General features: G+C 38.3%; 2 protein-coding genes across 4 annotated transcripts in view; one reads left to right on the forward strand and one right to left on the reverse strand.

Annotated features, from left to right (window-relative positions):
- The first annotated feature begins 1,356 nt into the window (after positions 1-1,356).
- RBM12B (RNA binding motif protein 12B) lies at positions 1,357-9,130 on the forward strand. Of its 3 annotated transcripts, none has more exons than XM_007488107.3 (3): positions 1,357-1,653; positions 5,475-5,531; positions 6,193-9,130. In XM_007488107.3, exon 3 carries the CDS (start codon positions 6,221-6,223, stop codon positions 8,456-8,458), a length of 2,238 nt encoding a protein of 745 aa, XP_007488169.1. In that variant the 5' UTR covers positions 1,357-1,653; positions 5,475-5,531; positions 6,193-6,220; the 3' UTR covers positions 8,459-9,130. The 3 variants fall into 3 exon arrangements, with proteins under 3 accessions (XP_007488169.1, XP_016287306.1, XP_056679300.1); XM_016431820.2 differs by having other exon boundaries at positions 1,393-1,706; XM_056823322.1 differs by lacking the exon at positions 1,357-1,653 and adding an exon at positions 1,769-2,439.
- A 2,176-nt stretch (positions 9,131-11,306) lies between these two features.
- CIBAR1 (CBY1 interacting BAR domain containing 1) overlaps positions 11,307-13,034 on the reverse strand; it is a 43,788-nt gene continuing 42,060 nt past the window's right edge. The window contains exon 9 of the mRNA XM_007488106.3: positions 11,307-12,502. Within this exon, the coding sequence (XP_007488168.1) occupies positions 12,419-12,502 (84 nt within the window). The 3' untranslated portion in view covers positions 11,307-12,418. The remainder of the gene's footprint in view (positions 12,503-13,034) is intronic.

A 13,034-nucleotide genomic window follows, 5' to 3' on the forward strand; every position in this document is an offset into this window, starting at 1 on the left:
GTACAAATAGATACTGGAGGAATGACCCCTTTGCTTGATTCTTTGATCCAAAAATAGGAATGGGTTTGAGTTGGGAAATGAGAAAAATAGGATATGTTAATAAGATTAAAACTGAACCAAGTAACCAGAAATTAGGTATATAGTAAGGGAGGTCTGTGAGGATAAATGGTCCAGGGCCTGGCATTTAATAAACTGATTATTTGATAGGGTATTTGGGGAGACTGGATGAGGTGAGGAGTTTAAGACATTCCTATGAAAAAACACCCTCCAATAACTGAACAGAGGTATTTGGAAAAGGTTTCATGTAAAAAATGGTTTTTTGGTGGGATTCAGAGGAAGCCAGAAAATTAGTAGGTGGAATTGGGGAGGGAAAGCAGAGGAGACAGAAAAAATGAAGTGGAGGGAGATGGAATAGCAAGGTCAGTGTCGCTGGATTAGTGTAGTTGATGGGGTAGAAAGAGTTTAGAAGGCTGCAATGTGGGAAAGAGCTACTTTGAAGGGCTTTGAAAGATTGAGCGTTTTATAGTTGATCCTTTGTCGAGTCGGGAGTGGTCGGACCTGTGCAGTTATAACGATCCCGGCATGATATGCTGAAGGCCTGCAGGTTAGCTCGGGAGAAGACCCTGTCCTTTCCACGCTGCCCCCTTGGCTCTATGGACCAGGCTGTGGCAATGTCTGCAATGCAAGTTTTCTGAGAAACAGGCTTGGACACCGAAGAGTCAAGTTAGAGTGGGTTCCAGCAGGGCCTGGTGGAACTGGATACACAACCAGCCCACGGTAAGTCACAGTTCAGCACCCAATCGAGAAGTTCCCCTCGGGGAGGCTGCCCATCGTGCTCTCCAGTACAAGATCATGGCTGAGGACATGTGAGTTCTTCTGGCCCCACTCTCAGCTATAAGTCAGCTCTCAGTCAACCCCGTTTACCCATGGTCAGTTCAGCCCTTCGGTGATACAGGGGCAGGGCTTCCAGCTCTGGTGCCTAGAAAGGGTACCTTTTCTCCCTCTGGATACACTCTGCCTTGAGGCGCATGGATGGGGAACCCAAGGGCCGGAATCTTTCCTTGAGATCCGGATCATGTTACTTATGAAAGATTGCGGAGAGGCCCTTACTGTTCCTCTCCTCAGAATAAACATAGTTCTCAGACCGAATCAAATAAACAAAAACTGGCACCTGGTAGGCACTTTATAAGTGCTTATGGCCTGACTTCTACACTTTAACTCCTCTCTAAATTTCTGACATAAAAACGGAGAAATATTCGTAGCGCATGCGCAGGAGTCACGAAGAGCTAAAGGAAGGGGCGGTTTTTCTCGAGGAAAAGGGATTTTGAACGAGTTCGGAGACGGAATGCGCATGCGCAGCAGGTGCCTGGTGGCGAGGGGGTGGGGGAAGGTGGATAGGAAGGACGGAAAGGAGAGCTCGAGCTCCAGCTCCTGGGAGGGAAGGCGCATGAGCGGACAAACTGCACGTCGGTTTGTCGAGAGACCCCCGGGGGGAGGGGTAGGATTCGGCGCCATTTTGTTGTAGGCTTGCTCTGAGTTGGAGCTTTTTTTTTTTCCCTCCCCCCTCCCCCCCCCTCTTTTTCTCTGGAAGCTGTTGCTGTGCCGAAGGAGACCTCCCAGGCTCGGCTGGGGGCTTGAGACTCGGGAGCCGCGGTGTGTGTTTATAACCGGGTTGTGGAAGAACTACGCTGCAGGCTCCAGGAATGGTGGGAGGGGTCCGGGCAAGTGGGGGGCTGGGGGGACTGGGGGTGGGGAGGAAGCGGGTCCGAAGCCGAGGCCGAGGCCCGCCCGCGCCGGAGAAAGAAGCGGCGGAAACGGCGGCAGCGGCAGCGGCAGTAGCAGTAGCGGCGGCGGCAGCGGCGGCCGCGCAGGGAAGTAACCGCCGCCCCTGCTCTGGGCAGCGCCCCGGACACGAGCGTTGTGCCGTAGCTCCCCGCCGCGCGGTCCTCCCGATCGCGGGCAGCCGCTGCCCGTGTCCCTCCCTCTCTCTGATTCTCTCCCTCCTCTCTCCGTGTTAACACTCTCTTCTGTGCTCTGGGGCCGTGGCTTCGGCCCTCCAGCGTAGTTACGGTCGGGGGAGGCCCAGGCCCGCCTCGATTTCGGGGAGGCAGGAGGCGGCAGCCGCGTGCTTATCCCCTCCCCCCTCCGACTCCCCCGAGTTAGGTAGGATGGAAGTAGCGGGCGACCTTGGCCGAACCGCGGGATAGGGGTGCTAGCCTTCCTGGGGGAAGAGAGTGACTGAGTGCCCACGGCCCGGCCGGGGAGACGGACGGAGGTCGCCTGCGAGGTCGGGCTTGATTGACCCAGGGGGCTGGCCTCGGGCCTGGGGGACGGCGTCGGATCCCATCTGGCGACCTTGGCCTGGCGGGAACGAAGGAGCCGCTTGACTCTCTTGGGAATGTGGACGGACTCTAACGGCATTTGGCTCTAGAACCCGTGGTAATGGAGGCCCCTGGAGGACCCCCCCCTTTGAGGAGGATGGAGGATGTTGAGGGGAATCCCGTGCACCCCGTGGAATCCATCGTCTCCATTATTTTCTTGTGTCTATCGGAGACTAAGGCTCTGGGCAGTCAGTCAGTGGCTTTGGCGCTCAATTTCTTGAGAGAATCGTTCCCAAAGACACCCAGATAGGCAGTCCACCGATCCTAGAAACTAATTGAGAATGCCAGAGGAACAGAGACACCCGTAGAGTTGTTGGGGGTTTCTGAAGAGTTACGGGATCGATCACGTTTGGTCTAAGTCTGAAAGGGAAATCACGGTTGTAGTCGTCTTGTCTGGAAGTCAATTAAAGGTGTAACTAGTTAAAGGCATGTAGAGCGGAATTGATGTCGGAATTGAAGAGTAGTAGTTTTTTGCGGGCGTGTGTTTTTCTGGTTCAAATTAGAGGAAGACTATAATTTGTTCATTTTTAAGGAAGACTTGGTAAAAAAACATTTTTGCATTTAGTGGTTGTGTAACCTCGGTGTCTTTGTTGCAGTTGAGTTCGCTTTTAAATGAACTTTTTTGTAACTTGCCTTCCCATTTCAAGCTTTCAGACTCTTAAGTTTTTTGTTGTAGCTAGTCAATCCGTGTGTAAATCAACAAAAGTAGGCTTACTTAAATTTCTCTACTTAGTTTACAGAGTACGATTGAATGTGTTTTGTGTTACTGTCATTTTGTCTAATTTGTGTGTGTGTATGTGTGTGTATATAAGTGTGTGTGAGAGGGCAGACCTGAACAGGAAAACTTTTAATTTAAAGAAATAACTTGGTAGTTCAACAAACTTTGGATGTGTTTGGTTAGTGTGCCAGATGGGTTTCATTATAGAGTGAAAAACTTACCCTTTCTGCTCTCTGAAGACCAAAATGTTTTTATGAAATGTAGGTGTAGCTGGTGTGCTTCTTTAGAATACTATTTGCCACCACCTTTAAAGAAAAAAAAATAGTATAATTCTGTGTTGGAATCATTAAGTGTTCACTGAACAACTTAAAAAATGTATTTTTATTATCAGTGTCATTTAGAGATGATTTTGAACCTGACACTTTCACAGTAACACCATTTTCTTCAAAAAGCTTCAGGCTTAAATTTTCTTTTATATCTGTAGGGAATATAAATGCAGGAAACCAGTTCATTTTATTTTCTGATTACTCATATTTTTACCTTACTTTAGGAGGAGGTGTGACCATATGTTCTATAGTTAATATTGCTTTCATTTGTCTTTTAATCATATAAAAAAGTATGCTGGACATTGTGCATGGTAGGGAATTCTGTAGTTATGCATAGACCTAGTGCCAGAGAAACTCACTTAGAGGTTTAGAGTGTTTACATTTATTTTTTGAGAGTGATCTAGATACTGCTTTATTAAAAAAAAAAGTATTCCTGTAGTTTTCTTGGTGGCTAGCATAGTTACAGTAAACTTCATTAATTTGAAATTAATCCTAATTCAAGACAAAGACTGGGTTACTATTTTCTGGTATGAAAATACTCGGGAGTAAGGGTGTATTTAATGTCCCTAAATTTAAACAGTTTTCCAGTTTTAATTTTAAAAATATAAATAAAGTTAATTACAGAAGAAGCCTATTTGTTTACTATGTATGGCTTGTAAAACATTTAATTGGACATATTTTTACTTCTACTTCACTTGGAAAGTAGTAAAAACCACTTTTCTAAAAAAAATTCCATAATTTGAACCTTTGATTAATTCAAACTGTCCTTTTTTTTTTTAACTCCCTTCATTGAGAGTAAGTTTGGTGTAGTGTAAAAAGTTCAATGGCCTTGGAATCAGAAGGCTTCCTTTCAGTTCTGGCCTTGGCACTTTTGTGGCCATGAGAAGAAAGTCATTTCAACCTGCTTTGAGTCTCACTTATCTGTAATATTCCACCTCTCACCCTGTCTATAATGGAGATAGTAATACTTGCACAACCTGTCTCAGAATTATTGTGAGAATATTCTATGTTGAAGTGATGTATAAATGTGAAACATTCCAAATTAATGTGATGTTACTGTATTTGACTTATCTTTCTATAGTTTATTTAGAATTTTTTGTAAACAAGTGCATTTTGATTGTTTTGAAATGAACTAAGATTGAATTGTACAGATACTTGCTGCTTTGCCTGACTGATTTGGTGGGTAACTGGTATATAGTGTTTTTTTAGGTAATCACATTTTTTTGTGAAACAGCAATTATCTATAGGAATTCTAGTCTAGATTATGCTTCTGTTCAGTAAAATCTCATTTGATTTTCATGATGGTGTAAGAATTGTTTCAAGGTTTTATTGAAAACTAGTTGTTCTGTTTTTTGTTTTTTAAAGATGAATACATGAAAGTTTGGTTCTGTCTGAAAGTTAGGCACCGTGTATGCAGTTATCGACAAATGTCACAGGTGGTGACACTTGGTTGGGTCAGATTTGTAGTTTACGTATGACAGAATGATTTCAGGCATTGTCTTTTATGGGTTTTCTTTCCTTAGTACCTTGAATGGTTGGACTATTGCTTTATTTTGGTCAGTTTCAAAAAAGGAGGAAGGAAGAGGAGTTGAACATTAATACAATCATAATCATGAGCTGGATTTTTGTTCCTTTTGTGGATGGAAGTAATGGAGGGTTTTCCTCCTAGCAGTCTTGGAGTTCTTGAGTTTCAACTATTCACTGTGGAACAGTTGATCATCACCTAATTTCAAGCATGTTTCCACCATTTGCTGACCTCAATTCTCATTTTATATTTTCTTTTCTACTTCTAAAATGGAATCAGTCAGATTACTTAAAAAAAAAAATTTAAGCAAAGGCACAATATGTGGCTTTTTACTGAAGGAGACCTGATTTGCCCTTGGAACAAAGAAGAACATTCCATAATAATGTGCCCATAGTTGTGGTTCCTTACAGTGCTTCACTATTGTGTTATAGCCACTGAAATGGACATTCTACAGTAATCTGGCATTGTTTAAGACAAAATACAGATGGAGCAGGCATTAATTATGTTTCATTTTCTTTCCACAGTTAAGTTGGTTTTACAGAATTATCAGGTCTTCGAGAAAAAAAAAAATAAACAAACAGGTAAGCTGTCTAGAGCGTAATGCTTTTCACTGAGCCTTGTCAAAGATCATGGCTTTTCTCACAGAACTCTACCTGGAAAAGTAGAATTGTACACCTGGGTACTTATGGCTTCTGCTCTTTATGTCTGATCTACAGTGCGCCATTGCTAGGTAGTTTTACATTGGTGAGCAGAAATCATCCACTGATAGAACTTGTCTGAGAACAAAATTCATCATGGTTGGTGAATTATTTTAATTCAAATGTTTTTATTTTTGTCTTTTAATATTCTATCAGTTAAGACTTTTCAGTGCAAGAGAGATTTCTAAGTCAAACTGATACGAGTTTGGTCTTGGTATGAAGCAGCAATTGGCAGGCTGAAGCCATGCCATGGAAGATTTGATTTTTTCTTTTTCCTTTTTTTTCTTTTTTGGCATTTGGATTGTGCAGGGCAGGTGATAAGGGATGTTTCTTAGAGGAAGAAGTTGTTTTTACTTTTTTTAGTTGGGATAAAGTTCTTCCCATGATTTCTTAAGAATAAGATAGGATCAATATGTTTTGTGAACTTGAGTCTCGCTTTCATTCATAAATCTTGAATGAGACAGAAACTAGTAATTAAAGGTTTAGTTTGTGCTAAGATATTCTAAAATAAGACTTGCTATTATGTGTACCTTTTTGTCTGCAGGTCATTATTGCTGTGGTTTGAGCTCAGCATGGCTGTAGTCATCCGTTTACAGGGGCTTCCTGTTATTGCGGGGCCTGTGGATATTCGTCACTTCTTCTCGGGATTGAATATTCCTGATGGAGGAGTGCATATAATTGGAGGAGAAATTGGGGAGGCTTTTATTATTTTTGCAACAGATGAAGATGCACGACGTGCCATGAGTCGGTCAGGAGGGTTTATCAAGGACTCTCCTGTAGAGCTTTTTCTTAGCAGCAAGACAGAAATGCAGAATACCATAGAAATGAAACGAAAAAGATTTGATCGTGGAGGAAGAGAACTGATATCAGGCTCCAAAAGACCAGGATCTAGTAGTTCTGGTACATCAGGGGTTGGCAGCCTATCTAATTTAGTTGAGGCTATTAAGAAAGGAATAAATAAACCTGGCTATGATCCTTCAGATGATCCAGAGGCTGGTTTTCATACCAATGGTACACGACATGGTATTACAGGGCCAAGAAAAGAAACACGTACATTCAAATCAGATAACCGTTACTTATTTTTACGTGGTTTGCCATACTCAGCAACTGAAGATGAAGTACGTGCTTTCTTTCCTGGATTATGTGTGGATGGAATCATTTTACTAAAACATCCTACTGGCCGAAATAATGGTGATTGCTTGGTAAAATTTGCTACATCTCATGATGCTTTAGGAGGGCTTCAACGCCATAGACATTACATGGGCTCAAGATTTGTTGAAGTTAGTCCAGCTTCAGAGCAACAATGGATTGACTGTGGCGGTAGTGCAGATATAAAGGATGAAGTTCATTTCAGAAGTGAAGAGCGTTCTCCCCAAAGAGGAATAAATGATGCACATTCAAAAAAACGATCACGATCAAAGTCTCCAAGAAGAATGAAAAGACGTTCTCGTTCCCCTCACAAATATGGATTTTATGTTCACTTAAAAAATCTGTCACTGAGTGTTGAGAAGAGAGATATAAAAAATTTCTTTAGAGATACTGATCTGGCCAGTGACCAGATTAAATTTTTGTATAAGGATCAGAAAAGAACAGGATCTGCCTTTGTGATGTTCAAGACATTGAGAGACTATAATTCGGCTCTTGCATTGCACAAATTTATATTATTTCATCGTCAAGTTCTTATCGATCCTATATCTAAAAAAACAATGCTGAAATTCATTGAATGTTATGAAAAGAAAAGATCAGGGTCAGTTGGGAGAGAGAGACCTGGGCATATCCCAGAAAAAACCTACCGGGAAGGACATTCTGGCCCGAAGCTGTGCATATATATAAGAAATTTTCCATTTGATGTCACTAAAGTTGAGGTGCAAAAGTTCTTTGCCGGGTTTTCTATTGATGAGGATGATGTTTACTTGCTTTATGATGACAAAGGAGTTGGTCTGGGAGAGGCTTTGGTGAAATTTAAATCGGAAGAACAGGCGATGAAAGCTGAAAGTTTAAACAGGCGAAGGTTCTTGGGAACAGAGGTATTATTAAGACTTATATCTGAGGAACAAATGCAGGAGTTTGGTGTGAATATTTCATCGATCCCAAGTGAGAAAATGCAAGACCATTCACAGACACGAGATAGAGATGAACATTCCCATTCAGTTGATCCACAAGGACCGTCTGTACATTCATTTGGCCCTCCTGGAAAATTCCGGCATCCCCCAGAGGATTTTCGTCAACAACCTGACAATTTTCGGCATCCTCCAGATGATTTCCGGCACCCTCCAGACAGACACCCTCCAGATGATTTCCGGCACCCTCCAGACAGACACCCTCCAGATGATTTCAGGCACCCTCCAGATAGGCATCCTCCAGATGATTTCAGGCAACCTGATAATTTTAGACCTCCTCCTGATGATTTCATGTGCCCACCTGATGATTTCAGAGGTCCGCGTCCTTTCATGAATTTTGGACCCCCTGAAGGTGAACCTTTTGGCAGGTTTGATTTTGGAAACAATAACATGGGAGGCTTTCCAGAGGGAAGATTTATGCCTGATCCAAATTTTAATTGTGGCTCAGGTAGAGTAACTCCTATTAAAATAATGAATCTTCCATTTAAAGCAAATGTCAATGAAATCTTGGACTTTTTCCATGGTTATGGAGTAATACCGGAATCAGTTTCAATACAGTATAATGAACAAGGATTACCATTAGGAGAGGCCATTGTTGCAATGGTAAACTATGATGAGGCTATGGCTGCTATTAATGACCTGAATGACAGACCAGTTGGCCCACGTAAAGTTAAACTAATTTTGCTCTGAGGCTACTTATAAATTGAAATTCCTCTCCCCCCCACCCCCACAGTATTGGTGCAGCAAAATGCATTTGTATAAAAAAAAAGTGTTTATTTTTAATTACCAAAAAACCCCAAACCTTTCATTTTGACCATTTCTGTGAATGGAGCAAGTTGTAAATAGTGGAATGTTTAGATCTTTTTTTCATAAGGTTTTTTTTTTTTGTGTGTGTGCAAATTGCCATCTAACTTTTTAAATTTTTCAACTTCATTATGCTTTTATTCTTTGACAGTGGAAGATAGCACTAATCCTTTAAATGATTTATGTAAATTGCAGTTTAACTTCAAGAATTGAAAAGTAGAGTTGTAACATATTGGGAAAGGGACATTTTAATCCTTTTCACAGTCCACAGTATCTTTATACAAATGTTTAAGGAAATGTTAAAATGATTGTTCAGGTATGACATTTTCAGTGCTTACCTGACTGTACAAATACAATTTCCTAATCTCCAACTGGGATAATACTGTATTTAGTCCCATGTTAAATATTTCAAAATGGACAGAATGTAAACTTGAAAATTTCTTCTGTGAAAATCTTATTAGACTTGTTAAATTGTTTCATATGTTCACAGGGATTCTTAAAGTTTCCATGTTCATTACTTTACAGAGAAAATAAAGATACAGCTGAATGGACCAACTATTCAATGTTTACTTGTTTTTGTAAAAGCCCTATTAGGTGTTTATTTTGTTTTGTTTTACAAAAATGTATTCACAAGTAGATAGGATCAGATTTATTCTTAGTTTATAACACTATTGTTCTTTCCAATAATAATTGATAAGTTTTTAAAGACACTTTATTAACTGTAGGTATGAATCTAATGTAATATAAAATAGGAACTCAGGGTTTCTTTCTGAGGAAGGACAGACCAGAATGGTCTCAGGGCTAAATGTTAGTTGATCTAAGTTTACATAGTTAATATTTATCCCTTCTGGTTCCAAAGAGATGATCCTAGTAGATTTTACTGGTAGAGACTCTTAGGGATCTTGAATTTTTTTTTTAATAGATATGAAATTAAGACTCAGATGTAAAATAATTTGCATAAAATCACACTAGTAAGTGGTAGGGTCAGGACTTAAATCAGGCATTCATGCCCCTCCTGCTTCTCAAAGATGCAAATTACCTTAGTAAAGAAGTAACTGATAAAATCAGGCTTTATGAATATTTTTCGATATATCAATACAAAGCTTTGGAAGTATTTTAAATTTTTGCAGCTTTTGTGAAGTTGGTTGATGGATTTCATTTCAGCAGATACTTAGGGTATTATCCTTTTGGGAATTCCAGTACAGCAAATACATTCTATATAGCATGTTAATTAAGTACCTGTTAATTTTAAAGTTGCTTTTACATTAGGTTTAGCTATTTCTAACATACTAAGGTATCTTATACCTTCACTTTTAATATAGAAAATGTCAAATTTTATCAGTATAGTGACAGGTCACTGTATAAAATATTTGCCAACAGGCTTCTAACCTACATACAAAATTGCTCTTATTTTAGACATTAAAAAACAAACCCCTTACCCTCTGTTTTAGAATCAGTATCCATTCTAAGGTAGAAGAGTGGTTGGGCTCTCAATCCACTGAGCCCCCCCCCCCCCATCCTTTTTAACTCTAAAGGTCTATAATTGTAGTTTTCCTATGATTTTAATGTCAGGATTTCCTTTCCCACTATACTTAATACTTGTTTAGCTCTTAGAAATATTCCAATCATTGTATTCAAACCCAGCCCACCTATAGTGTTTCCAGTATACCATATTGACTGTAGCTGCTTGATCATAAACCTGTTAAATCTATTGAAGTTTTGCTTTGGAAAAAAAAAAAGCTTATTCAAAGTGACTGATGCTAGTGCACTAAGGGATCATGTCAAAACTTTTCCATCATTCTAGAGTATCAGAGACATAAATCTGTTTAGATTTAAGGCAGGGAGAGTCATTAATAGCCCTCAACTTTCAGGAAGTTAAGCATTTTATCAAATGTACAAAGGTCACAAGAGGGTACTACTTAACCAAGTGTTTCTAACAAATAGGGCTTTTAAACTATGTAGTAATGAAGGCAATGTACTCCATTAAGATTATTAAAATATAATTTACTGGGTATTTTTTATCATTTAAATTTCATCGGCTTTTGGGCTGTATAACAAGGGCTTGGCAAACATGTAATCTTGTACCAAGTTGACATCCTTGAAAAACTGCTTTGAAAATATACTAATGAACTTTTAAATTTTAGCAGTTAAGTAAATAATGCCAGGAACTGAGTGTAACCATTATCCTGTTAGAAATGTTGAGTGCTAGAAAAGACTACTCAGAACTAATTTTCTGAGGTAAACCTTTATCCTTCAATGAGTCAGAATAACCATAAGCTTATTAGAAAAATGGATCAAATTGTCAACATTTGAAATTTTGAAGGCATTAGTTGTTTTTGAAAATAAATGGTTTGATCCAGCTACAGGAATATGTAAATAATAAAAAAAAACTTGTTCATGGGGTTCTGAAATTCAGAATTCTTAAGTTTTTGATGTTGATGAATTTTTTTTTAATGAAAAAAAGTTTTAAAAATAGGTCAGGTGGGGCAGAGGGAACTTAATTCTAGTGATTAGATATGGAGAAAAGAAAGCAATGTTATTAGGCTAGAGCCTAATAGAAGACATTCCATATGTAGTTAGTTAATAACTTTAGTTTTATACACATCAGATTGTTTCAACATTTTTACAGTTCATTTACAGTGGTGTATTAAAAATGTGAATGATTCTATATTAACTGTAATTACTATTCCAGAAGCACTACCTTTATTAAAAAATCAAATCACAAAACCAACGGTTTCTGTAAAGTCTTTATTTTTATGTGTTGTGAATAGTAATTTTTCTAGTATTCCAAAGGAAATAAATTTCACAATTAGTAAAATATGCTTGTCTGGATCAATGAAATAAGATTACAAATGTTTTCCCAGAAGGAAATCCTGGAAATGAAAAAAAATGTCAGACATGCTAACATTCAATGATTCAAATGTCTCCAACTTGATATTTCCAGGTACAAGAATGAGTCATTAATAATAATAATAAATTTTAGTGTTTAGAAATTCTAATACAATTTCAGAATTTCTTTTATTAGCAGCCTGTGCCTCATTTCTCTATGGGAAAATAGCATCTCAAAATAGGTTTTCCAAAGTCTGCATCACACATTGTCAAAATTTTGATTTTAAGTTCATGAGGACTACTACATTTTTTCACCCTTTAACAACATTCTTCCATTTTTAAAAATGGAATATATAAATATGACCAGTTTCCTTGGTCTTCTAATTTCTTTTGCTCATTTAGCCCCGTTGGAGTTGGACTATTTAAAGGCGTTACCTAGGTAGATGTGACCTGGCAAATAAAACTCCTCAATTTTTGTAATTGATAAGGAAGTAAAACAACCTTATTTAAGTACTTTATGGAACAATGTGTGTCAATGATTTTGAAGGAATTTTAACTGATTTTTAAAAAATGAAGGCATGGAAACTTAGCTTACATAGGGAACCAAGAGAAGATAATAGTTCTTTTTTGGCCACTGTCACATTTATTTGTGTGATATGACAATGGCTTAAAGACAGCTCTCAAGATAATTATTTTGAAATTCTTTAAAAATGAAGTTTATATTTAAACAAATACCATAACCTTGGTAACAGAACAAAGCTAATGGCATGTTTTTCATTTTAGCTACTTAATTTTGGGGCTACAGAAATTTCCTTTAATCACATTCCATTCTGAAGTTAATTCCTCAAAAACCATTTACTTTAAAAAACCAATAGATTCTTTTGAAATACCTGTTAATGGTGCATATATGTATACATATATACATGTTAATTTCTTATTGCTTTTTTTGGGCAATTGACACATTTAATAAGCTGAAGTTGATGATTTTGAGGGGAACTGTTAAAAGCACATATAAAATTAATTTTCTTCTTCTGTAACGTCCAATTCATCATCCTCTTCATCGTCATCTTGGTGATCTTTTCTTATCCGAGTGGTAGGAATCTGCTAAAAGTAACAGAAGTCATTTTTTAAGGTATTTTTTAATCTGAATACGGACCAATCATTTTCAGGATCCTTTAACTTTTAAAATGTACATAGCCCTTATATTAGGTCTACAATAAAGTCATGTTTTGTGACGAAAAGCACAATGTACTACAGCATGAAAAAAAGGTTTAGTTTAAATGGCTAAGGTCTTCAGAGGGCTTTGCATTAGGGTTCTACCTTTGATCAGAAGGATATATGAACAATTTGTAATGACAAATGCATCCTAAAAGGATGATTTAATCTTTGTGGATTACAATACATATTATAGCATTAAGATTTTAGTTTAACTTGCAGAAGCAAACCAGACAATAGATATTCAAATATAAAGAGTTTACTATTTTCAAAAAGTCTTAAATCTGACCTTTGAAAAATTAGTTGTAGAACATCAAAAAGTTATGTATTAAGGATATTATTTTAAAAATTATGTGCATTCACACTACCATGATACCCTAGTAATAAGCACAGATAAAATGTGGGTGGATAATGACTT

The sequence above is a fragment of the Monodelphis domestica genome, chromosome 3 (assembly GCF_027887165.1).
Source record: "Monodelphis domestica isolate mMonDom1 chromosome 3, mMonDom1.pri, whole genome shotgun sequence".
Classification (NCBI taxonomy): domain Eukaryota; kingdom Metazoa; phylum Chordata; class Mammalia; order Didelphimorphia; family Didelphidae; genus Monodelphis; species Monodelphis domestica.